Source organism: Girardinichthys multiradiatus, chromosome 19 (genome assembly GCF_021462225.1).
Source record: "Girardinichthys multiradiatus isolate DD_20200921_A chromosome 19, DD_fGirMul_XY1, whole genome shotgun sequence".
Classification (NCBI taxonomy): domain Eukaryota; kingdom Metazoa; phylum Chordata; class Actinopteri; order Cyprinodontiformes; family Goodeidae; genus Girardinichthys; species Girardinichthys multiradiatus.
The window spans coordinates 32,343,669-32,369,769 of NC_061811.1; the positions used below are offsets into that span (position 1 = coordinate 32,343,669).

The 26,101-nt window shown below is 38.3% G+C and overlaps 2 protein-coding genes across 4 annotated transcripts; one reads left to right on the forward strand and one right to left on the reverse strand.

Moving 5' to 3' along the window:
* Positions 1-110: 110 nt before the first annotated feature.
* On the reverse strand, positions 111-9,977 carry pacc1 (proton activated chloride channel 1). The gene is made up of 8 exons (XM_047346238.1): positions 9,703-9,977; positions 7,429-7,540; positions 6,981-7,190; positions 4,377-4,531; positions 3,027-3,169; positions 1,242-1,383; positions 1,050-1,157; positions 111-958 (listed from the first exon to the last, which is right to left on the reverse strand). Exons 1-8 carry the CDS (start codon positions 9,736-9,738, stop codon positions 797-799), a joined length of 1,068 nt encoding a protein of 355 aa, XP_047202194.1. The 5' UTR covers positions 9,739-9,977; the 3' UTR covers positions 111-796.
* Positions 9,978-12,715: 2,738 nt separating this feature from the next.
* nenf (neudesin neurotrophic factor) lies at positions 12,716-25,049 on the forward strand. Of its 3 annotated transcripts, XR_007035225.1 has the most exons (8): positions 12,716-12,920; positions 13,046-13,106; positions 13,283-13,386; positions 16,154-16,331; positions 16,640-16,720; positions 22,385-22,455; positions 23,140-23,274; positions 24,569-25,049. XR_007035225.1 is itself a non-coding variant. In XM_047346239.1 (5 exons), the coding sequence occupies exons 1-4, from the start codon at positions 12,780-12,782 to the stop codon at positions 16,328-16,330; spliced, it is 483 nt and encodes a 160-aa protein (XP_047202195.1). In that variant the 5' UTR covers positions 12,716-12,779; the 3' UTR covers position 16,331; positions 16,640-16,862. The 3 variants fall into 3 exon arrangements, 1 of the variants encoding a protein (XP_047202195.1); XR_007035226.1 differs by lacking the exons at positions 22,385-22,455; positions 23,140-23,274; positions 24,569-25,049 and adding an exon at positions 17,043-17,238; XM_047346239.1 differs by lacking the exons at positions 22,385-22,455; positions 23,140-23,274; positions 24,569-25,049 and having other exon boundaries at positions 16,640-16,862.
* Positions 25,050-26,101: the final 1,052 nt, after the last annotated feature.

Genomic DNA, 26,101 nt, shown 5'->3' on the forward strand with positions numbered 1-26,101 from the left:
CATTTATGTTGTGTGCATATTTGTTTAGCTGCATGTTAAATTAGCATATGAAAAACACTATTTTTATATGTTCAACAATTCAAAATTCTGTGTAAAATCACATTTAGAGATATGGAAAAAAAAGTAATTTATTTTCATGGAAATAAACAACAAACTTGTAACTTAAGATAATTCTAACAATGATCACATTTATATATTTTTTTCAGCACAACAAGTTGATAAACAAAATAAAAATGAAATGAAAATAAAAATTGTAAATGCTAAAAACAAACACTAAATTCATTTCTGATAATCCCTTTTGAGGTCATTTTGGAAATGTGTCTGACATTTTTATTTGATAAAAAAGTACATTAAAAAGAATCACTACAAAATTCCCTTAATAGACCTTATTACCACAAAACTCTAGCATCAAAAATTGTTTCTCAGTTTCATTATCAGAACATATAAAAAAATTGTACAAAACTAACTTTTAAAGCATATAATCTCTCAACAACAGTTTGTATGTGCAAAATGGTGGTCCCAGGATTGTTTAGAAATGCTACAAAATGCTTACTTTTATAAAGAAAATACATCTAAGTGGGTGATAAATCTGAAATGCTAAAATGTAGCCAGTTCTATTTGTAAAACTGTCCCATTCCAAGATATGTTCCCTTAGTCCCTTAGTTGAATCATTCTCACCGATTATCAAAAGACGCTGTACATAATAGCATCAAGAAATGCATTTGTGTAAAAAAGATCCGTCACTTGAATGTTTATCATGTCAGCTTGTGCGAGCAGAGCTTTCCTGCATTGTGTTTTAACTTATAGGGTTCAGTTCCCGCGCTTTATGCTTCAGATGCCTCTTACGCATTTTAATAATCCACTTTACTGTGAGTTTAGCAAAATTTGCTGCCTTGAAGAGAGCCATGAAGACAACGCACAGGATCCCTACAGAGCTCCAGGGATTTGCAGTCACTATCTGTATAGAAAGGAGCACAGTTGTCCTGAACACTGACAGCCTCACATGTACAGACTATTCTTACAAGGCTAATATCTCAGGGAAAACTTACCAGCCGGATTTCCTGCATGTAAGGATCTCGCCATTCAAAGACAACAAAGAAGAGCTGATCCGTTTGTTCAGATTCTTGTCTTTTATCGTTGAATTTCACCACTCCGGACTAAAAGAATAAACATAAATCATGAAAGCATAGCATTTATGAAAACATCTTCGTGCATGTAAGCTGGTATAAGTTCGGAAATACCTCTTGCCGAAACTCAATTGCTTCATTGTTTCTCCCAGATGTTTTCACTAATGACATTTTGACCCAGGTTCTGAATCCTCCAGAGAAGGTCCACATGGAGTAATTCCGCTCACAGTCCCTCATAAAATCAGACTTATTTGCGCTTGAGGACCAGAAAAGAGAGGTGACTTAAGCTGCTGGATTAGACTTTATCATGTTTGGTGCCTTGAAAAAGTATTTGTACCCCTTAAACTTTTTCACATTTCGTTGAAACCAAGAACTTTATTGTGTTGTGTAGAGATTTTAAGAGATACACCAAGATAAGTCAGAACTTTGAAGAACCTCCTTTAGCTGCAGGACTGTTATAGTAAGCACTAAAGTTATGGTAACAAATCTTCCTGGCAAAATAGCTAAAGTTCAAGTATTGCCACTAGTATTATTCACTAGAAGATGAACTTCGGCATCAGTTTCATGTCTTAAACTTCATAAGTGGTTTTCTTCTAAGACTGTCCCATATTTAGCTCCATCCACTGTAGAGCCTGTTTCTTCAGAGCGTACACCACATCCATGGTAGTCACAGTCTTCCTGTTGCCGTGCTCGGTGTAAGCGACAGCATCATTGAATTATGTTCTGCAGGAAGACCTTGAGCACACAGTGGATCTACTCTAAGCCTGCAGATGCAATTGACTCCACAGTGGCGAGCCAGATGGCAGATTGCAGGTTAGGTGATTACCTGGATGTTATCCTGAAGAACTTTACGGTGAGGCTTGGCGCCTTTGTTTCTTTTTAAACAATATCTTTATAGAAATAGCACAAAGCATGTACACTTCTTACCACTCGTCATTAAAGACCAGATTTGTGACTGTATGGCTAATAATTCTCCGGCCTGAACTGTGGATCTCTGCAGCTCCTCCAAAGTTACCATGAGCCTCTTGGCTGCTTATTTAGCCTGTCAGTTTAGGTGAATAGCCATATTTTAGTAGGTTTGCAGTTCTGTTGTTATCTTTGCCCTTTTTATATAAATGTAAGCAACATTGTTCATGTTTTTAATGCCTAAAAAATACAGAAATCATGTAACTATGTCCTTAAATCTGTTAACAATGCACCACTTTGTGTAGCTCTATCAAATAAAATCATAGAACGATACATAGAAGTTTGGGTCTTTAAGTGACAAACTGTAGGAAGGTTTAAGGGGTGTGAATACTTTTGCAAGACTCTCCAGCCATTTGATCACATGTTTCAGAGGTCATGAAGCAGCGAGGACAAAGGAACTTTAGATGAACTCTCAACAATATAAAAGGTACAACTAACATTTAAATCAGTTTTTAACTGACATAATTACCACACTGTGACATCTAGCTGTGATTGTATTATCTGTGCCTGTTCCTTACAAGAGTGCAAACGTTTCGACGTTAATGAGAACTGTTTTTCCTATAAATTGAAGAACTAATCACAGTGTCTGTCGACACACTGTAATCCTTTTAGCCAAAAGGTTAACTTTGTGTTGATGAAATATACATAATGAAACCGGACCTCATTTCAGGTTTCCCATTTTTCTTGTGCTTGACTTCTAATGCATAAAAGCTTACTGGCTTCCCTGTCTCTGCTGGGAGCAAAAACAGATTTCTTCAAGTTTAACTGGTCTGTATTGTTGATGAAATATTGAACAGATTACCTGAAAACAAATCACCAGTGAGGACACGTGACAAACGTACACAGAAACAGCATCAGCAAAGACTTGATTGCCCATAGCAGTTATCTCACATGGCAAACAAAACAGAATCAATATGTTAGCTCTGTGCTTACCTTTCAATCAAGTCACTAAACTTAGCAAAAAGCATGTATGAAATGGCACTAAAGTCCTCATGTGTTTCATTCTGACTGAACTGCATGAAGATCAGCTCTTTGTTTTTCACGTCCGATGGGCCGCGGACCACCACAGCTCGCTTCTATGATGCAGCAGAAGAGAGTAGATATAAGACTGTAAATCAGCAGTTAAAGTGCATATGAAAAGAATTCAAACCCCTTAAAAGGTTTTTCATTTCGTCATGTTACAACCTCAAACCTCAAAGTATTTTATTGGGATTTTATTTGATAGTCCCACACAGAAAGTAGTGCCTCTTTCTTAAGTGGAAAGAAAATTTTACAAAGTTTTGAAAACTCTGAATAGAGTGGGATCATTTCAGACAGATGGTAAATCTGGGGGCAAGTTTAAAGCACTGGTTATAAAACAATATTCTAAACTTTGAACATCTCACAGAAATAATCTTAAAATGCTAAGAGTATGGCACATCAGGAAAACTACTATGACAAAGTTGTCCAACTGAGAGGTCAGCCAAGGAAAGCTTTAATCAGAAAAGCAGCCAAGGGCCCCGTGGTAACTCTGGAAGAGCAACAAAGAGCCACAGCTCAGGTGGGAGAAACTATTGACTGGACAACTATTAGCCATACAATCATAGCCATATGTAGTGGCCTACATCCAAAACACTACGCCTTGCAGAAAATTAACACTGCACATTACCCTGAACTCACCATTCCCAAAATTAAAACGTTATAGTGTCAGCATCATGGAATGCTTTTCTGTAGTAGGAACAGGGAAGGTGGTCACAGGTAATGGTCAGATGGAGCTAAATACAGGGCAATCCTAGATGAAAATTCATAAGAGGCTGCAAATGACTTAACACTGGGATAGAGGTTTATCTTCCAGCAGGAAAAAGACTTTAAACACAGATCCAGAGCTGGAATACATCTGTGTGTATGGCCCAGTCTAGGTCCGGATCCAGATTGAGAATCACTGGTAAGACTTGGAAGTGAATGCTTTCCATTGCGTCTAACTAAGCTTGAGCCTTGTCCAATGAAGGGGAAATATTTTCAATATCTAGATGTGCAAAGCTGGTAGAGATATACCCCAATAGGCTTGCAGCTGTAATTCCAGCCAAAGGCTCTACAAAGTATTGACTCATGGTTGGGTACAAATGCACCCTACAATTTTCAGATTTTTTACATGTAAAATATTTTGAAAACCATAATTTTTCAAGCTTCAATTGGTATGAATACTTTTGAAGGGCACCATTTATCACAGAAGCTTTTAGTTGCATCTCTTAGACCTATCATTTATGTCAGGGAAACAACCAAATCTCTGCATTCACATCATACCTTTTTCTGAGCTGAGAATGGCTCAAAGTAAGTCACTTCTGTGAACTCACAGTCCCTTTCATGAGGCGTGCCAGGGTCCACTAAAGGTGGGATGTAGTGATGGTAGTGATGTTTGCAGCTCAGCAGCTCAGCATTGTCGGGGAACAGAGCAATACCTGCCAAAGATGAAGAAACTAATTATTTAAACACGTGGAAAATTCACAAAGGTGAATTTGTCAATTAAATATTTTTAGTTGAGACACCAATAGGATTACATATCAAAGCAACTTTAGAGTGTACTTGTAGTAATGCATCATTTATCACGTTAAAAGCATGTACTTAAATTAAAACTACACATGCAACAAACATTTTACATGCTTGCTTCCACATTTTAAGTCACACTATCTATTTGAGCTTTAACTTTATCTTTTAATTCCGTCTATTTTTATTAGATGCCGCAGTTTTTCTTGTGCCGAATTTGCTTTAGATCAGTTGCCTGGCATTGTGTATTTCAATGCCAATGATATGTAATGTGATGCGACACAATAAAAATGTCTTATTTCCATGTTTAACACCTTTACTTGCTTGTTATTGTTTACCCAACTTGGTGGTTGGTGGTGCTAAAAAGCAGGTGTGAAGTAAAGCCATGAAGTGCCAAATACTCTCATTAAAAGGTATTATGGAAACTGTTAATCTGTTAAACTGATAATCTCACAAACTTTTAATTTTACCTCCACTAAATTTACCCAAAACACAAAAAGAAAACACTTTCCCCCAATTCATCCAGTTGGAAACCAGTTTCAATGTCAGTCAGCTTGAGTAATTGGCTAATTTGAACAAAAAATATATAATCATAATGATGATTGTGTCTTGCAAAAGTATTCATTCTTCTGAAACGGTTGCATATTTTGTCATGTTACAACCATAATTCTCAGTGTATTTTATTAGGATTTTATGTGATAAACCAACACAAAGCTGAGCATAAAGGAGAATAAGCAGTTACAATTACAACTGTATGTCATGTTGCGTGGAAGGACCAAAGTGCAGACAGGAACATAGGATGAACATGATGTTATTAAAAACAAAATAGAGAACTTACAGGAGAGCACAAGGATAACAAGACGAGGAGCACGGAGAAAACAATGGGCAGACCAAAGAGAAGAATAACGGGGAACTACAGAGCTTACATACTGAGTAAAATGTGGAGAATGACACTGGATGCCAGTGTGTTCATCAGGGGATAATGTGGAGCAGCTGAGGCAGAAGGTAAGCAGGGAGGCTGAGGAAAGGAGACTAATTAACACAGAGGGAGCTGAACTAAAACACAAGGAAACAGTAAGCCAAGAGGAAAAGACACAAGATACAAACATAAGGGAATAAATTAAAATAAACAGAGCACAGGAAAAAAACTGACAAACTAAACACAAAGGAATAACTAATATGGCAACTCCATAGAGACTATAATGAACACAGAGAAATAAAAAGACCTTAAAGAAAATAATAAATAACAGGGAGATGATAAGAACAGAAACACAAAAGAGAACCCTCACCCAAACTCCTACTAGTAATAACACTATAAATGTGTTTGGGGTGTGTCTCTACCAGCTTTGCACATCTGGTGAATGTTGTAAGCATTTTTCTTTGTTGCAAAACAGCTCATGCTCAGATTGTTTGGATGTCAGTCTGTGAACAGCGAGAGTCTTTGAGCTATTTTCAAGTCTTGCCACTGGTTGTTAAATCAAATTCAGACCTGAACCTTGACTGGACCATTCTAGCACGGTAATATTTTTTGGCCTAGACCATTCCATTGTATCTCTGGCTGTAAGTTTAGTGTCGTTGTTCTGCTAGAAGATGAACCTCCACCCCAGTGTGAAGTATTTTTCAGCCTTCTTCCAGGATTACCCTGTACTCTGCTCAATCCATGTTCTAAACAACTCGATCCAGCTTCCCTGCCCTTTGCTGAAGAAAAGCATTCCCATAGCATAATGCTACCACCACTATGTTTCACCATGGAGATGGTTTTAGGGTATTGTGTGTTTCTATCTCAAATAGCATTTTATATGTAGGTTAAAAGGTTACATGTTTGTCTCATCTAGCCTCTGTCCACATGTTTGCTGCGTCCATGAAATGGCTTGTGGAAACCTACAAACATGAATTCTAATAGCTTTCTTCTTACCAGTCTTCCAGATGTTGGGAGTGTATGACTAATAGTTTTCCTGTCAACAATTTCTTCCAGTACTGAAACCTTTCAGTTTAGGTTCTATTTTTTGCTCATGGATTAAAAGATGCTCTTTGAGATGATCAAAGCTTGATGCATTTTTTTTTCAAGACCTAACCCTACTTTAGACTTCTCCACAGCTTTAACCCTTGTATGTATAGTGTGTTACTTGGTCTTTATGACGCTGTTTATTTCATTTTTTGTTCATATGTTTTTGTAAAATGTGCTGCTTTGTGTTGGACCCAATAAAACACATTGAAGTTTGTGGTTGTAATGTGACAATATGTGAAAAGGTTCAACGAATGTGAATACCTTTGCCAGGCACTCTGGATTCTGGTTGAGCTCACATGCACCAACTGTTCGTTACCCCTTCAGCCTCACAAGCATTGTGCTGTTTTCATACAAACCAGGAGGTGAGAATGAGTCCACTTCTTTGTAGTTGACAGACATGACAGGTTGACTGAGTTTATTCAGAAAGTCGGAGATAGTCTGGTAGGCCAGGAAAATTGCCACGGCAGTCAGCAGCAGGTAGATGAAGATGAGCAGGACAGTAAAGACGTTTTTCACACAGGTTTTGCTGAATCTCATTGGTGGACTGTTTATGTTCATGTTATCCCCTGGAGAGAAGAGGGAAGGGTAGAATTATGAAGGCTGTTATGCTTTCAGATCATCGTATAACAGAAGAATAGTATCGGCAGCATTATACTCTATGCTGTTATGTATGTCTACTTTCTAGTTCTCCAAACGTTTGGACCTTTATGAGCCCAAGAAACAGAGACAGATTAAATCTGCAAGAACTTCTGATATAATGCAAAACTTTAGGGTTCACCATATAACAGAGGAACAGCTGCTTGCCTCGTGTGACATTGCCGCCGGACTCCACAGGTACCAGGTCCTCCTCAGCCTCATCGAAAGAGTCTTGAGACTGACCGTTACCTTCGTCATCATAGTAATCGTCATCATTGAACTGTTTATTTTAAAACACAAACGACTATTAGGGTTGTGCGTTTCATAACCACTGTTCTGACAAGATTTAGGCTGTTACGACTGTATAATAAGGGGGAGGACAAATTATTTCCAAAGTCAATCAAACTACTGTGAACAAATACACGCCATGCAATGCCCTTGACGTAATTTTAAATATGCAGTTGAAGTGTTAACAAAAAAGGTTTTTTTTTGTGGATTACTGTGAAAGCTCTTCTTCTAGGTAAAACATCTTTAGCACGTTCATAACTAACTCTAATTGCATCTGTGGCTACATTCTGCAAACTTCCGCAATCATCAGTCCAGACCTGTATTCTGTTGAAATGCAGCAGATTAAACAGAGTTGAATGAGACAGCAGTGATAAGGAGTGCTGAGCAGCAGATATCTTGTGTTGTAACTGATTTCTCTGGAAAACTGTAACAGTATTTTCAATCTTTAAACAACTACAACAAGTTAAATTATCCCAAAGATAACGTATGACAATGAAAAAACTGACTATCTTTCCATTGTTTAATGTATTCAAACTAAACATTGTATCACTATCTTTGCTATGCTAGGCATTTTTCATTTAGAAACAGTGCTCCCATACATCAGTTTACCATGTTAACTTTGAGGTTAAATGCACTCCAAAAGCTGCTGGGTTGATGTTGTTGGGGCAGACGTTGGGTAGGTCTAACCAGATGAACCTCTTTCACAGGCCAAAACAAAAGATATTAAAGACGGTGAAATCATACAGTGTGTTAGTGTTAATGTCAGTGGGTTTTTTTGGTTCACACTAAAGAAGGAAATTATCCACTCAAACTAGCTAGTTCCTGTAGCTAGTGTTAGCTTGAACATTTACAGTTTGACCAAAGAAATAGTCATAAAGTCCATACAGAGAAGCAAGTTCATTTTAGATTTTTTGAGTAATTTTTTGGCATCAAAATCCAGTTATATTTCAATACGTCTTAATAGACATTAAAAGGTTGTTTATTTTTTTCATCCTTTTTATCCACGGTGGCAAATCTTCACTAAGCCGACATAGAAGAGACATGGCAGTATGTCAGAATGTGAAGTTGTGATTGAAAAGCAAATGATGAAAAGTGGCCGGCATAAATATGCTTTTATTGTCTAAATGTGTTGAAAAGTGGTAGAGGTTGACAATATGGGATAGCCAACATGACCTATGGGCTAAAACATGTTCACATATTGTTTTCTGGGCTAAATTTTACGAAAGACTGTCCAACCTTAAATAGCCCCCTGAAAAGATTTCTGTGGATGTCACATTCATGGAAGGGAGAATATTTATGGTTTATTTTGTGGAGGGTGCATGTTTCCCTCAGACTAGCTTGGCTTCTCTTCTGGTACTCCTCTGACAGCCCAAAAACAAGTATGGGTTAACTGGCCACTTTAAATGTATTAATTTTGAAGTATTATCCTTAACCGACTCCTAAACATAAGTGATTTTCAACCTGTCCCCTCCATGTTTTTAGGTTGAAAACCTAACCATGTAATTTGGGTCAATGTTCAATCAACCCAGGGTTTGATTTGTTCACATTAGGCTCAGAACGGGCTTACCAGTTGGGTTGTCTTTAACCCAGCACGTTTCAGTATGTATTAAATGTACTCTTGTAAAATGTAAACATTTTTTGTTCTTTTTTTTACATTATTATTATTTTACTGTATGATTAATCCCCACATTTGTTGCCATTATTAAACGAGTAACAATCCATGGGCATTTTACATAAGATATTTATATATTTGGACAAACATAAATTCCACTGATTAGTCAGCTGCTACACTAGTTTATTCTGTTTTATTTACAGCTAGACAGTTCATTAAGACTACAACATAAACCTAGAAATTTAAATTCTAGCAAAGCGCCAAAGGTTTTGCCATTTAACTTTATTTTTTAACTTAGGTGACATGTTTTAGTTTTCTGCAACTTCAGTCACTGTAAAGTACAACATTCGTGCAAAACGACGCCAGCCAAACAACAACCCAAGCTTTGTTGCATGTTATTACCAACAGGGGTTATGAAGTAGCGGCAGACCACTGCAGCCCAGTCACATGACGCGAAGCGAGCCCTGAGGAAGTCCCGCTGAATACTCCTCTGCTGATTTATTTAGACAACCGTGAAATAAAAAAGGAAATTCTAGTCTTACCTGTTGGTAGGAACTCCTACTTTCCGTTCTGGGCATTCCTCTGCTCTTCTTTCCCTGGGTGGATCTGCCGTAAAATCCTTGAATCTATCTCTGTTCGGTCACCAACCTGCCTTTCAGTAACGCAGACATTTACACGTTTTTAAGGAAATGCCAACCCCCCCCTGACACGCGCTCAGGATGGCCGGGATCTACTCTAACTTAGTCCCACCACTCATTCATCCCTCCCCCAGTCCCCTCCCGGCCTTGGTGACGACGATAGCGGCCCATCCCGTGATAACCAGGCTTCTCTACAGGCTGCGATACAATTTAAACATTTATGCTTCCTTGACGTGGTTTTCTTGTTTCCTCCGTCCTTCCCTAAGCATGGCGCATCCTTCCGCTGCGTTCACGTGCTCACGGGAACGTTCAACGTTCATTTTTAACAACAACTGATACTTTAATAGGCTACACTAGTTACAAGATGACCGCTGATTTATCACTCCAGACCTCCTGGGTTATTTCTTTAACTCAAATGCTTTGTTTGGGCTGCTGAGACACAAGTTTGTGAGTTTTACCAAACATTGGGTCAAACATTATGACCCAGTTTGTTGGGATATCGAGACAACAGGAGCCATTTTGAACCATACATGACCCTGATCTGAAAACACTGAACCCCTTCTACAGGATGAAATCAGGAATTGTAAGGTGCTAAAGGGATTTTTTGTGACGGTGTTAATAACAGTAGGTTGTGTTAACACATACACAAAATTATTTTTTGTTTAACCATTATGACTTTTTTGTCTTTATTGTTTTGTCACTCTCTAGGCTGCATGGTGAAAAAATATTTGCACTGTTGTCTTGCAGCAAGAAGGTCATGGGTTCAAATGCATGTATACATTTTTGTATACATGCAAAGATTTTTTTTTTGGCTTTCTCTTTCCAGTCCACATCTAAGTTAGATTAAATGCCACTCTAAATTGCTCTCAGGTATGAGTGTGTGCCTGAGGTGCCTGGCTCCTCCAGGTGGTGACCTGATCTCTGGACTAAAGGATCAGTCTAACCAAAACATTTCTTGTTTAGAGACCCAGGTTATTGTTTTACTTTTTTTCAACCTACTCTTTGGTAACTAAACTGATGGACGTCAGTTCCTTTACATTACCCAGCATGCTGGGCCAAACCTGTTGTGTTAAATGAACCCTGACCTGAGTTGACTCTGATTCCACCCAGCAGTTTTTAGTGTAGATATTCTGTGAAGCTGTTTTTCAATGTTAATCTACTTTAAGAGCCAATGACTTAAAATCAGAATATTACATAAAAATGTAAATATTGTTTAGGCATGTTATACGCTTCAATTGTGTCAATGTGTAATACTAAAAACAGTAACAAAACTGAATGGGAAAAAATAGGATATACTCAGGCTATATTTAAATATGATCTGAAACATTTAGGTGAGACAAAACTTCCAAAGCAGAAGAAATCTGTAAATGGGTAAATTCCTTGTCTGTAGACATACAAGAGATTAATGGTTTATTTTGTTGTAGATCTTTCTTGGGCTTGTTGGCATCTAATATGTTTTACACAAACAAATTGAAATTTAAATTTTTATTTTGATCAGAAAAGATAAAGAATCCAGCAGAAATTATCATACATTTACAGTTTATGGCCACATTTAAACAGTGTTAAAATATTGTAAATTGTTTTATAGTTTAAGATGTTTAATAGTCTATTGTAATCATTTTACACCTCTACATGTATTATACGTTTTATATATTTTTTCACAGTTAATGGCACAGGTTAAGATGCACTCAACAGGGTAGGTGGCTTTTGCTCGAGTCTTTGCTTCGTAATTATGATGTCAATTCGGTAATCACAGTTTTTTAACTATGTAGAGGGGATCTAAACAAACTCTAAAAGTTAAATAGGAAATTGCTACCAAATGTTTTCGAACGTCCAACAAGCAGCTTTAGCTAGCTTAGCAACAGCGCTATTGCTAAAGTCAAACATCCTACAAATTTTGTTGCTAAACATCTTAGCAGTGGTTTTCAAGGGAAACGGTTTATGTGCCATCTTGTTTAAAAAAAGGATTTTAAAACCAAAGTTTTATATCATTGCTACTTCTTCATAGAACAATATTGTTTTTGTTTCTTACAAAGTTGGAGGAAAAACTGGGTGACTTCATGAAAGAAACAGGAAGACCCTTGTTTGTGATTTTCCTGCAAAGCAGGGTCCAGGAGAGGGTTCTGTTGAGAAAGAGTGGATAAAACTTTTGTAGAAATTGACTGCAGCCTGTATCCTTTGTGTTTGTTTGGTACCTATTGATCTCAGCCTGTGAGTTTTAAATGTATACTTATGAAGGTGATTCAAAACATTTTATTGCATTTTGTCATCCTGTTAGAATATTGTGTCAAAAGGTTAATTCAACATAAATGACAACAGCTAAAAACTAATCTATTTAAATAAATAAACTACTTAGTTTGAGTAAATTTCTCTTATGCTAAGTCATGATTTAACATATTTTGCTGAGTAAGGGTCAATTCAGTTGAACTTTTATTAATTTAAATGTCTTTCATCTGGTAAACCAAAATAATTTCTACCCAAAATCTACCCAAATAAAACATATGTGAACTGATTTACCAAATATATTGGTTATGTTTTAGGTTTGTAGAGAGGAGAAAAATATGAATGCTAGAAGCTTTCCTGAAGATGAGGGATGTGGTTACATGAGACCCTGAGAAACCACAATGAGGTGCACAACAGCCACTAAATTAGAAGATGACATCCAAAGTAAAACTGGTTGAATGTAAAAATCCTTAATTTTTCATGCAACCCATTTAAACAGCTTAAACTGACCTAAGAGTTTTACAGTTCAGTCAAACAACACAATCATAACATACAAGAACTTCAAAAACAACAATACAATATAATAAAACATCACAAATTCTTCATATATTGGTCAATTGTATGAATTTAGTTATGCAAAACTTCTCTGGCAACTAGTCAATTTTCCGAACGCTACCAAACGCAACACCAAAAGCGTGACGGAAGGGAAGTGGCTGGATAAGTTTCCACACGAGATCAGTCCAAACAACGTCCCTGCCATGGCAACGGCGCAGGTTCGTGTCCTGTTCATACTTCTTGCTGTGAGTTTAGCTGAAGATGTTAAATTAAAATACAAACCAGCCTCAAAACCCGTGCGGCTGTTCACCGAGGAGGAGCTCCAGAGATACAACGGCAGGGAGGTAAAGTTTTTGTTGTTTTTACTGTGATCAACCCGCTGCGTGTTATTGAAGATGTGCTTCTGAGTGCTTTGTTCATTTGAAATAAGAACTCACCCGCTTTCCGTCGCTTCACCTCCCTGTTTCAGGAAGGCCAGCCTATTTACATGGCAGTAAAAGGTGTGGTGTTTGATGTCTCCAGAGGAAAAGGTATTTGGAGTTTGAACTGTTGCTCAAAAGTGAAGTCTAAGGAAGCCCACTGGAAGAAAAACCTTCCGGACCCTTTAAATAGTTTTCTGAACCCAGTCCAGTATTCTGTCAGCCCATCTGCTAATATTTACTTACATACTCTGCCAGTAAGGTGTCTTCTGTTTGACCCAATGCAGAGTTTTATGGTAAAGATGCTCCATATAACGCTCTGGTTGGGAAGGACTCCAGTCGAGCTGTGGCCAAGATGTCCCTGAACCCAGCAGACCTGACATCAGACACTGTGAGTACACAAAAGCACCCAGGTGCCCACTCCACCCTCACACACCCACCTAGTTCTAAAGGCTTTTTCATGCTGATATTCTTCCATAGATGGAAGGATATATAATCCTTCTCTTGTTTTTTTTAAAACAGATCTACATTTTCAGCAGAATTAGTGCATCAAAGCTGTAAACGTTGACATGAATCCACCGCTCCATTTGAGTTTTTTACATGTTTTTTTTCTTCTGCACAGTGGGGTCTTTCATTTTTCAAGAGTAATGACCACAAAAGCGTGACAGTTTGGACCAGACTAAAACTCATTATACACACCATCCACAAGTGCTTTCACATGATCATATCGGACCTCTTACAGATATTGTCTGTTTTTGCTTTTTTGACACACTTCAGTGTTTGAGATCATCAAACAATTTTTAATGTTAGACAAAAATAACTTGAGTTAATATAAACAGTTTTCAAATGATGGTTCCATTTATTGAGGGAAAAAGCTATTTAAACCAACTTGGTCCTTTGTAAAAGGATTGGCGCCTAAAGCTAATAACTGGCTTTGCCACCCATGGGAAAAAGACTTCCACCAAATGTTGATAACAATCAGTTTTTTACGTCGCTGTGTAGGAATTTTTATTCACTTTTCTTTTTGCGATTCAAAATTGTTTTACTTCAGCTACACTGCAGGGTTTTTTGAGCATAAATTGCCTCTTTTTGATTTTGCCACAGCATCTCAATCAAATTTAAGCATAGGCTTTAACTAGGCCACACCAAAAGGCAGGCTTTTGTGCTCTTCATCTACTTTCTTTTTTTAGACTTTTTTTTTTTTTTTTTTTGCAGCACTAGATGCCTGTATTTTTAATTTTTTGACAGTAGATAGACAGGAAAGAGGGCAAAGAGAGGGGGATACATTTGGCAAAGGTCACTGGGTCCGGGACTGGAACCCGGGACAGCCGCATCCAGGACTATAGCATCTGCACATGGTCGCGCGCTTAACCCCTACACCACCAGTGCCGCACCTGGTTTCTACTTTCTAACTGTCCCATGAATGCTATCTCTGCCCAGTGTCATTCTTATTGTTGAATCACAAACATTGAACTTAACCGAGTTCAGTGAGACATGGAGTGCTGTAGATGTTTTTCTTGGTTCTTTTGGGATCTTCTGGTTGAATCATCGATGTGTTTCTGGAGTTATTTTGGTAGGCCAGGCAGTTTTGGGAAGGTTCGCTACTCCTTCACGTTTTATCCATTTTTGGATGATGGTTCTCATTGTGGTTAACTGGCTGGTTCATGCTGTCAGACAGGTTCTATTTAAGCAATTTCTTTATACTACAGTTTAGGCAGTAATCAGGCCATGGTGTGGCTTGTGAAATTTAACCAAAAACTGGTTAATCACAGGTAATTCAAGATTTAACAAGCAGGGCAGTTAAATTGTCACATTGCACCAGGCTGGTTTGGATTGATTCTTTCACCTTAATTACTATCTGAAAACTGTTTTTTTTAGATGGTCTGAAACAAGCAAGAACAGAAGAAATCTATGAGGTGGAAATATTTTAAAATGCAACTGTATCTTCAAAGAATAGCTTATTTTATGAGGAAATGCCTTCCCTGCTATGATTTAAATGCAAAAATTCAGTCGTTCTTTGTGACATAAATTTGTTTAAAGTTTTGATGGTAATTATGTCATCAACTTTGCACAGAAAAAAAGACAACAGCAACAACAGTCAGATGTTAGTTGCTTTGTTCGTAGAGACTAGCAGAAGTAGCTGTGGTCAGGAGACTGGTCAATGTCCTAGTCAGTACTCAATGAAGCCAACATAAGTCGAACTGATTTGCTATGGTGGGCTTTAGCATATGACCCTCTTTGGGTAAATCAGTGTGACTCTTCATCTTGAGAGCACAGGACCCGTTAAAAAACCCATCAAACCAGAACTATTGAGAAGTACTAATAATATGCCTTTCAAACCTTTTTCACATTTTGTCATGTTGCAACCACAAACATCAACATGATTAATGGCCATGGTCTGTGATCAACCAACACAAAGCAGAATGCAATAGTGAAGTAGAATGGAATTCATAAATTCTTTCCCCTTTTTAATAAAAAATAAAACAAATCGGGGTGTCCATTCATATTTAGTCAATATTGTGTAGAAACAGCATTAGCTGCAAGTCTTTTTGGGGTCTGTCTGTACCAGCTCTTCAGACTAGAGAGGGAGATTTTTCTCCATTCCTTTGTAAAATATCTCAGTCAGATTGAGGGAGAATTTCTCTAACATCATGTGTTAGGCATTGCCACAGATCTCAAGATTTAAGTCTGGACCTTGACTTTTACACATAAATATTCTTTGATCTACCCTGCCTGCACATTTAGGGTCATCCTTCTTAAAGGTGAACCTGAGCTTCATCCATCTTCCCGTTGAGTTCTGACCATCTCTTCTGTCCATGCTGTAGAAAAGCGCCCCTAGCATGATGCTACCTCCACCCTGTTTCACCATGGGGCCGGTGTTCAGGATGATGTGGTTATCAGAGTGAATACCACGAACGGAAATGCCCACCACAGTTTTCAGAATTTGTTTCTGTTAAAATTGAAAGCCATGTTTTATTGTCCTTCCTCTTCCCTTTACAGTTAAGCAATACTTTTTGTTGGTCTGTCACAAAAATCCCAATAAAATGCAGTGGTGTTTGTGGTTGTAACATGATAAACTGTAAAAAAACAAAAACAAATTCAAGCAGTATGAATTGTTTTGCTGTATAAAAGGTTTTGTTTTATTTTTGCCTCTACAGACAGGCCTCACTCAGGAGCAGCTCGAGTCTTTAGATAGTATATTTGAAGGAACTTACAAAGCCAAGTATCCCATTGTGGGCTACACTGCAGAACGTCTCCTCAAAGAGGATGGAAGCCCCAACACAGACTTCAAACCAGAAGATCAGGCTCATTTTCAAATCAAAGATGAGTTTTAAGGTCATCTTAGATTTTTGTTTTCCTACTCATTCTTAATAATCCAAAAGTGTAATACTCATACAGGAGGTGAACAAAATAAATGATTCTTTTCAGTTGATCTAAAGGTTTGCATCGTCCTATAAGATATCTTTTCACTGTGCTTCCCTGAACCTTTCTATCTCCCTGAAGTCCTTTACCCTGAACCCTCAGTCTCCCTCCTGGGATGTTTTTCTTCTGTGTTTTTACTGTTGGAGCTGATTATGTAAACTGGATCCTGGTTATTTTATTCCTTCACTATTTGGTTACTCTATATTTTTGTTCATTTAAAGCACAACTTCTTCGGGCACGAAATGGAGCCGGATGCCTTGGTAATGTTTTGTTGCTACACATGGACAAAATACAATTTAAAGGTAATTTTACTATTGTCTCAATTGACTGTGTGAAAATCTGCTTACATGAAATAAACACTGTTATCAATAATGTATCAATAATTATTTTATCAAATAAATAAATGTCCCCATGAAGTAAAACTAAATAAATATTTTAAAAATCCTTTTTTTTTTTTTGCTTATTTAGTCATTTATTTATTCAGTACAAGAATTATTATATTTTATGTATTTCATAATGGTGTTTAATTTTGTGACACTTTTATTTTGTAAACCAACATTACATATTTCAGGGGTTTTTCTTTTTTAACTCCATTTTTATTTCATGCTCTTTTATTTAAATGAGGGGGTGCGATTTTCTCTCTGTGGGGTGGATCCGGTCAGAGTGCAGCGACCCCACAGCGAACCGCAACGAAATAAAACAGGAACCAACTTCAAAATTAGAAGAAGGAGCAGGGCAGAGGAGGCGGTCGCCTTCGTTCAGAAAGCCAAAACCAAGTCCATCCCACTCACACAAGTCACGTCCTCACCCCTCGTCCATCTCTTAAATAAATAAATAATAAATCTTGATGTAAATAAATAATTGAACAAATTTATTTATTTAATTTTAAATAAAACAACTCTCCATACAGCAGGTTGCTCATATTTGGGTTTGATCAGAGATCATTACCCATCATGCTTTATAAGAGTCAAATGACCCACGCAGGGATCAGAACCAAGCTAAATGGAACTCTGTTAAAATATAGTTTTCAGAAAATAATATACAGTTAGATTAAGTAATCTATGAGATTTGAGCATTTTCTGACTTTTTATTTACATAATTAACAAAAAACCTAACTAATATACAACGGTGTAAGTACATGCTTGCAAAACGGTTTGTTTACAGGCATAAAGTGAAAGAGGAAGAGATGAAGTGGTGAATTGGGAAGTGGGTCATTTCACCCAGATGTGGGAGAGTCCAGAGAGTTTTGTAATAAGTGGCCAAATAATTAGTATAACCACCAGTAGTTTTGGCATTATTGTAACTCTTCTTGTTGTTTGCTTGCATAAGTGATCCTGGTGTCATTTGAGCAGTGGGCCCAAAAGAGAGGGACCCACAGTCAAAAACTTTATAAAGGAAAAAAGAGGATTAATTTGAATAAATAATGTTATTTATCTAAGCTTGTTCTTTCTTCTCTTTAAATTATGCACAATTGATGTACACAGCTCAAAAAAAATAAAGGGAACACTCAAAAAACATCCTAGATCTGAATGAATGAAATATTCTCATTAAATACTTTCTGTACAAAGTTGAATGTGCTGACAACAAAATCACACAAAAATCATCAATGGAAATCAAATTTATTAACCAATGGAGTCACACACAAAATTAAAGTGGAAAATCACACTACAGGCTGATCCAACTTTGATGTAACATCCTTAAAACAAGTCAAAATGAGGCTCAGTATTGTGTGTGGCCTCCATGTGTCTGTATGACCTCCCTACAACGCCTGGGCATGCTCCTGATGAGACGGCGGCTGGTCTCCTGAGGGATCTCGTCCCAGACCTGGACTAAAGCATCCACCAACTCCTGGACAGTCTGTGGTGCAACGTGACGTTGGTGGATGGAGCGAGACATGATGTCCCAGATGTGCTCAATCAGATTCAGGTCTGGGGAACGGGCGGGCCAGTCCATAGCTTCAATGTCTTCATCTTGCAGGAACTGCTGACAAACTCCAGCCACATGAGGTCTAACATTGTCCTGCATTAGGAGGAACCCAGGGCCAACCGCACCATCATATGGTCTCACAAGGGGTCTGAGGATCTCATCTCGGTACCTAATGGTAGTCAGGCTACCTCTGGCGAGCACATGGAGGGCCATGTGGCCCTCCAAAGAAATGCCACCCCACACCATTACTGACCCACTGCCAAACCGGTCATGCTGAAGGATGTTGCAGGCAGCAGATCGCTCTCCACGGTGTCTCCAGACTCTGTCATGTCTGTCACATGTGCTCAGTGTGAACCTGCTTTCATCTGTGAAGACCGCAGGGCGCCAGTGGCGAATTTGCCAATCCTGATGTTCTCTGGCAAATGCCAAGCGTCTTGCACGGTGTTGGGCTGTGAGCACAACCCCCATTTGTGGACGTCAGGCCCTCATACCATCCTCATGGAGTCGGTTTCTAACCGTTTGTGCAGACACATGCACATTAGTGGCCTGCTGGAGGTCATTTTGCAGGGCTCTGGCAGTGCTCCTCCTGTTCCTCCTTGCACAAAGACGGAGGTAGCGGTCCTGCTGCTGGGTTGTTGCCCTCCTACGGCCTCCTCCACGTCTCCTGGTGTACTGGTCTGTCTCCTGGTAGCGCCTCCAGGCTCTGGACACTACGCTGACAGACACAGCAAACCTTCTTGCCACAGCTCGCATTGATGTGCCATCCTGGAAGAGCTGCACTACCTGAGCCACTTGTGTGGGTTGTAGAGTCCGTCTCATGCTACCACGAGTGTGAAAGCACCACCAACATTCAAAAGTGACCAAAACATCAGCTAGAAAGCATAGGTACTGAGAAGTGGTCTGTGGTCCCCACCTGCAGAACCACTCCTTTATTGAATGTGTCTTGCTAATCGCCAAAGATTTCCCCCTGTTGTCTGTTTCATTTGCACAACAGCAGTGAAACTGATTGTCAATCAGTTAGATTTTCTTGGAGTTATATTGTGTTGTTTAAGTGTTCCCTTTATTTTTTTCAGCAGTGTATATAATGCTGTCTGGCCAGAGGGGGCTACAACCCCCTGTGCCCCTTGGTGGTGAAACTGGATCCAGAACCATGCAAATTATAGCCCTTTTTAATATTATGAGCAAAAGTTTCAAAATTCTTGTCACTCATTTCAGAAAGTGAAATTTATAAATAGATTCATTACACATAAAGTGAAATATATAGTTATTTATATATAGTTATAGTCTTTATTTCTTGCAGTTTTGATGATTATGGTTTTCAAATAATAAAAACTCAAACGTTTGTGTCTCAGAAAATTAGAATATTACATAAGATCAAGAAAAAGGCATATTTTATACTGAAATGTCAGGCTTCTGAAAGCATGTTCATTTATTTGCAGTCAATAATTGGTTGGGAATCTTTTTGCAGTAATTACTGTATCAGTGCAGCGTGGCAAGGAGGCGATCAGCCTGTGGTTCTGCTGAGGTGTGATGGAAGCCCAGGTTGCTTTGTTAGTGGCTTTCAGATCATTTGCAACTTTGGGTCTGGCGTCTCTCACCTTCCTTTTGACAGTACTCAATAGATTCTCCTTGGGGTTCAGGTCAGACTAGTTTGCTGGTCAATCAAGCTCAGTAATTCCATGGTCATTAAAGCAGTGTTTGATACCTTTGGCAGTCCGGGCAGGTGTCAAGTCCTGCTGGAAAATAAATTAAGCATCTCCATAAAGCCTGTCAGCAAAGGGAAGCATGAAGTGCTCCAAAATGTCCTGGTAGATGGCTGTACTGACTGTGGGCTTCATAAAACAAAGTGGACCAACACCAGCAGATGATATGGAACCCCAATTAATCACTGACTGTGGAAACTTCACACTGAACTTCAAGCAATGTGGATTCTGTGCCTCTTGTGTCTTTCTCCAGACTTTAGGACTTTGCAAATTAAATGCAAACTTTACATTCATCTCAAAAGAGGGCTTTGGAATGCTAAGCAACACTCCAGTTCTTAGGCCAAGTAAGATGTTTCTGACATCTTTGGGTCAGGATAGGATTTGTCTGTGTGTAGTTGCCCTTGATGCACTAACTCCAGCCTCAGTCTACTCCTTGTGAAGCTCCCTCGAATTTTTGAATGGATTTTGCTTGACAGTCCTCTCAAGGTTGTGGTTGTGCGCCATTTCCTACCATACTTTTTCCTTCCACTCAACTTACTATAAATATGCTTAGATACAGCACTCTGTGAACAGCTTCTTTAGCATTAACCTTTTGTGGCTTTCCCTTCTTGCGGAGGGTGTCAATCACTGTCTTTTGGACATCTGTCAGGTCAGCAGTCATCCCCATGAGGGTGTAGCCAACTGACCCAGTCTGAGAGACTATTTGGAAGGCTCAGGAAGTTGTTTATTTTTTAGTTTATTGGCTTATTCGGGTGTGACACCATGAATTTTCCATATTTAACTTTTTCCCAATATTCTAATTTCTGAGACGCTGAATTTTGGGTTTTATAATTATGGCTCACATCTGTAAATACACCTGTTGAAGTCCCGTTTGATGTAATTTCAGCATTCAGACTGTTTTAATAGGATACTATCTGCATTCCAAATCTTGACTTCTTGTGTGCCCACTCTGCCTTGCTAATTTCTTCCAAACATAAAATGTGAAAACATCTCTCATCTACAGCCCTCTTTAGGTCAGAAAGAGTCTTGGACTCAGCCATTATAAAACTTTGATGTTTTTTTGGCGAAGCCATTCTTTTTTATGTAGGTTGGACTCAAAGTGATGCTGAAAAATAAAAACCCTCTCCATTCTCAGCTTTCTAATAGACAACTGAAGATTTTGGGTCAAAACTGACTGGTATTTAGAACTGTTCATGATTTCATTCATGTTGATAAAACTTCTGGCTCCATCTGAAGAAAACTAACCCCTGATCATGACACTGCCCCCACCAGATTTCAACACCATATTTTTTCATTCTTGTACACCAGTAAGAACACTGAGGTCCAAAAACTAGTTGATCATCGATATTCTAAGGCCAAAAAAGAAAAACTGCAGCAATAAGTTGCATCTTATTACTATCACCAATGTAAAAATGTGGAATTTGCGAAGCTTTACTGGGACTTTAACAGGCCTTTTCGGTAACAAACAACACATGGGAATTTACCATGAAATACAGAATAAATGTGTGGAAAAGCATTTAATTCCCACTATTACTGTAAGTCTGTTTCTTCTCCAAAGGCGCCGAGAATGAAATTAGAGTGTCTGACATCATAACCTCTTTGAAATACTAAAACATTTAAAATAAAAATCTTAAGAATCCTACCTGTAAACTGAAAATAAATCATTATTTGATATGATAATGATCCAAATCATATCAACAAATTAATACAGAAATCGTTCACCAGACACAATATCAGCCTTCTTGTTTGGCCATCTCAGTCCCCAGACCTACATTTTATTGAAGACCTGTGAAGTGAACTGAAGAGATGAGAACACAGGAGAGAACCTAGGATCTAGAGGGATTTTGCAAAGAGGAGTTGTTTAAAATCCCTCTCTCTGTATATTCCAGACTTGAGAAATATTTTAGGACAAATTAAGCACTGTCTTGTTGGCAAAGAAATGTATGTGTTGACTGCAGGGGGAGCCAAAGATTGTGCCACTGGGAATTTTGGTTAAAATAATTTTCCTAACATGTTTCCGACATAAATGTACTGAAAGCTTCCTACACACATTTATCAATATGTCTAATATAATATATTTATGAAACAAAATGCATTTCATTGCAAGTAACTATGACATGTCGGTACATTTTGGATTATTATGCACAGCAAAAGCAGAATGTAACTTTTCAGATCTGAAATCTGAGGCTCAGAAGGAGGAATCTACTTAGATGCACACATAGCAGAGTAAAAAGTGAATTATCCCAATCTTTGTCAATCTGAAAAGGGAAGAGACTGTGGTCAATTAGGATCGCTTAGGGTCAGAAGATGTTTAATGTTAATTACTTTGACGTCCAGGACAAGACATGCACAGAGCTGGGGCTGGGATTTGATGCACTGAGAATTAAAATCTACACAAAGGAAAACAGGTAACACCTTCATTTTACTTAAATTGTTGTTTAAGTGATTATTTTACAGATCTTTTTCATTAAATGTTTTATTCAATTTCCACTTATTTTCCTTTTAGGATTATTTGTGTCTTGCTGTCTAAAAGCTATACTGTAATATTCACAACACTTACAGTACATATTTATATTGTGTTCAGACCTTTTTATATACAGTTGCAGACGTGGGGGCAACAAAGCAGCAGTCAAAGCTCAGTTAATAACAGAAAGGCCATTCACATGTTTCTCTGGATTCTACTATTCAATAACTCGTGCCATTGCTGTAATACTACATCAGTCTGTAGTATGTATCTGATCACTTTTTAAAAAAAAGCTAAATTCTTCTAGGCTGACCGAAATAAGTCAGTAACAATGGCCTGACGTCAAAAATATGTCTTAAAACAACAGGAAACTGAACATTAAGCATGTGGAAAGAAAATCTTCTGTATGTGCATAATGGGTCCCAAGGTGTTATGATAATATTTTAGTAAAAGTGAGGTCTTAAATTCTCCTTGTTTTCCACCATTGTTAGACAAACTTATCCATAAATAATAAAGCTTGTCAAACTAGGCAATGCATGTTATTCAATGCATGTGCTTGTCAATGCTCAAAGTAAACCTTCACATTTCATCCTAACACATATTATGTTTTTCTTTATTCCTTCTGAAGGACTTTAAATTCAGTTCTCCAGAACACCATTTAAACAAGAACGTGCTTGAGGTTTGCAGGAACAGCTTCTCCATGTACCTCCTCAATTACAAGACTAGCACATGAACAGCCATCAGTACAGTGCACATCTGCAAGGTTAGATTTCTAACAATATTCATAGACAGTCTTGTTAGTTTTGTTTTTTTTCTCTTACTTTTCACCCCAAATTTTATTCTTAAAGAGCAGAACAATTGTGCTTTAAATAATGTGTGTGCTATCCAACCAACTGTGTTACAAGCCGTATTAGTTTGTTAATGAAAAGTAAAAATATTAAATATTGAAGAACTGCGCCTTGTAAATGTTGTCATTTGGTCATGTTGCAAGCACAAACAGCTCGGGAAGAATAATTTCTTTACAGGACAGCTATTATTCATGTACTCCAAGAAATCTGGGACTTCTAGAATAGGCACAAAGTCCTGTTTGCAGTTTGCCACAGGGTATGTAGGGAAGTAACATAGGAAAAGCACGATCTGATTAAATGTTTTGGCCACTGCAAATCATTCTGAACACTCCATATGCACTGTGAAACATGGTGGTGGCGGCATCATGCTGTGGGCATGCTTGTCTTCAGAAGGGACAGGCAAGCTGGTCAAAAAAATTTAAGACTTTGAGATAGCTGTGGAAATTATTTGTATCTCATTAAATCTTTCATTGACATAGTGATATACAGCCTTCTTCAGTGAACATATTGCTACAGGGTTTTTTAAGTGCAAAATGCAGAGAAATACAATGATATTAACTTGGATTGCTAATATCAATGAGCCTGGCCACTAAGCACATAAGTTAGCAAATGTCATTGCTTTTCAAACTTGGAACTGGAACACAGTTAAGTTTCATGTCGTTCTTGGATACGAGCACTTTAAGAGGTAAATGGTACACATGGCCACCAGTAGTTTTTCCTCTGTCTGTTTGTTGTTCATGACCTCACAGTTTATTTGTCCATATTTACCTTGGAAATAATTAATACGAACATTTCTAATGATTACCACTAAAGCCAGCTGAAGTACAACTATCTGCAACTGTACCACAGATTGAGACCCATGGGTTTAGATCAAAGCAAATTGCAATTAAAAATAAGTCCATGCTTGAATTTGAAGAGTCTATATGTGCAAAGCTGATAGTGTCATATCTGTAGGGCTGAGTGCAGATGCTGTGTCTGTGTGTGTGTGTGTGTGCATGTGTGTGTGTGTTTGTGTGTGTGTGTGTGTTGCCTAGGTTGTCTCTGTACTGCAACAGCTGACAGGCATAACAAGCTCCAGCTGCAGCTCATCCAGACTGGGGAGGCAGGAGATCACCACTTTCTCTGTATTACTGTAGTAAACTGGCTCCATTTGACATAGTACATTTTCTTTGTCTCAAAGGATACTTACCTTTGATTTCCTTTCTCCAGAGCAAATCTGCTGGAGCTGTTTCCCATTATTCTACTGTCGTGGCTCGGCCAGGCTTCAATGCCCGATTCTTCCCATCTCCTGGACTTCTTGGTCAAAGTCAGCCAGAGCTTGCCTTCTACCTGGAGAACTCCCACCTGCCTGTCTGACCTCTGCCTGCTTCGCCTCCACTCAAAGAAGATTTAAAGCACAACGGATATACAGTCTCACTGCCAACCTCAGGCCCAGTAACGTATATGGTCTCCATTCCTACTAGATAGGAACCATCAAAAACCAAGTAAGACTTCAAAATTAAGAGTCTCCACTAAGTCACCCTTCATCCTTCCAGTCCTCCTGGGAAACCTCCTGCAGACCCAGAAGACTTTTCTTAACAAAACATTCAAAACTGCTATCTGTGTCCATAGTTGTCTCTGTTCCAGAGTCTCATAAAATCTTTAGACTTTTAGTCTTTAGACTAAATGGAAATCATTTCTGTCTCATTTGAGTTTTACAATAACTGTCAATGTCAAATTTATGTCTAAAATAAAACAATAACGACAAAAATAACCTTAACGGAAACAAAGCAACACTCAGAAACTCCTTAGTGTCTGATACTCTACTAAAGCTCCATCACATCAACATTTTAATTTAGACCCCAGAAAATCCAGGAGAAACTAGGTGGTTGACTGGAATCCTCTTAAAGTTGTGAGGATGGTGAGATCACATAAACGAGGTGGTGGCCAGACAATTTGATACTATAAAATAAAGCAATAATTTTTTTAATTTCGTCATTAAGAAAATCAATGAACTTTAGTGCTTCATAAAGATAGACAATAGAGGCTAAATATAGATAAATAGCAATAGACCCCATATTTGGACTCTTTGGGACCCCCCTCCAAAAATAAAATAAAATAACAGAAAAACTCCTTCCTGTGAGGCGGGTTTTAAACTTGGACAGAGTTGTACATGTTACCAACTTGATGCCAACATATGATCTACAGTATCAAAGACTGCTGATACGTTTATAAGCACTAAAACAACCAAGTCTGCAGAGTCAGCTGTTAAACTCTTAAAAGGTGGTTTCTCAGTGTTGTGTGATCTAAAACCTAGCCACTACTTTCTCAAACTCTGTAGAAACTAACCGTTGTTTAAGAGAATGATTAGGTTGAGATTTTTCTTTTTCATGATTGGGTGTACAGCAGCATAGTGAACGGTATCTGAAACACAGCCATACTGAGATGGTTTCCCAAGTTGGAATACATGGACAGACAACATCAAAAACCTCTATGCGAGTTGGAACAAATTACGTTCTTGCTGTAACGCTGATACATTTTCTTTAAGACAGCCATTGACTCATGTCATCTCCAAACAGGCTACAGAAATAGCACATCCAGGGTTATGTAGCCCTGTGCTCTTCGATCAAAGGTCACTGGAGGCTTAGTTGCTGAAACAGGTGATTGTCTTTGGGTGGAGCTGTGAGGTTTGTCCCACTTTTGGCCATAACGGAGGTAAATCTCTCATTTTGTTGCATTAGTGACAAAGTTGGTCCTCCCACT

Bases quoted from the DNA above. Each gene is read 5' to 3' on its own strand.
- pacc1 (XM_047346238.1), bottom strand. From the start codon at position 9,738: ATGCCCAGAACGGAAAGTAGGAGTTCCTACCAACAG. The intron at 7,191-7,428 runs GCAAGCAGCTGT...TCTTCTCTCCAG, and splicing joins CGGCGGCAATGTCACACGAG to GGGATAACATGAACATAAAC. The intron at 1,384-3,026 runs GTAAGCACAGAG...CTGGTCCTCAAG, and splicing joins TTTAGTGACTTGATTGAAAG to CGCAAATAAGTCTGATTTTA.
- nenf (XM_047346239.1), top strand. From the start codon at position 12,780: ATGGCAACGGCGCAGGTTCGTGTCCTGTTCATACTTCTTGCTGTGAGT. The intron at 13,107-13,282 runs GTATTTGGAGTT...GACCCAATGCAG, and splicing joins TGATGTCTCCAGAGGAAAAG to AGTTTTATGGTAAAGATGCT. The intron at 13,387-16,153 runs GTGAGTACACAA...TTGCCTCTACAG, and splicing joins CAGACCTGACATCAGACACT to ACAGGCCTCACTCAGGAGCA.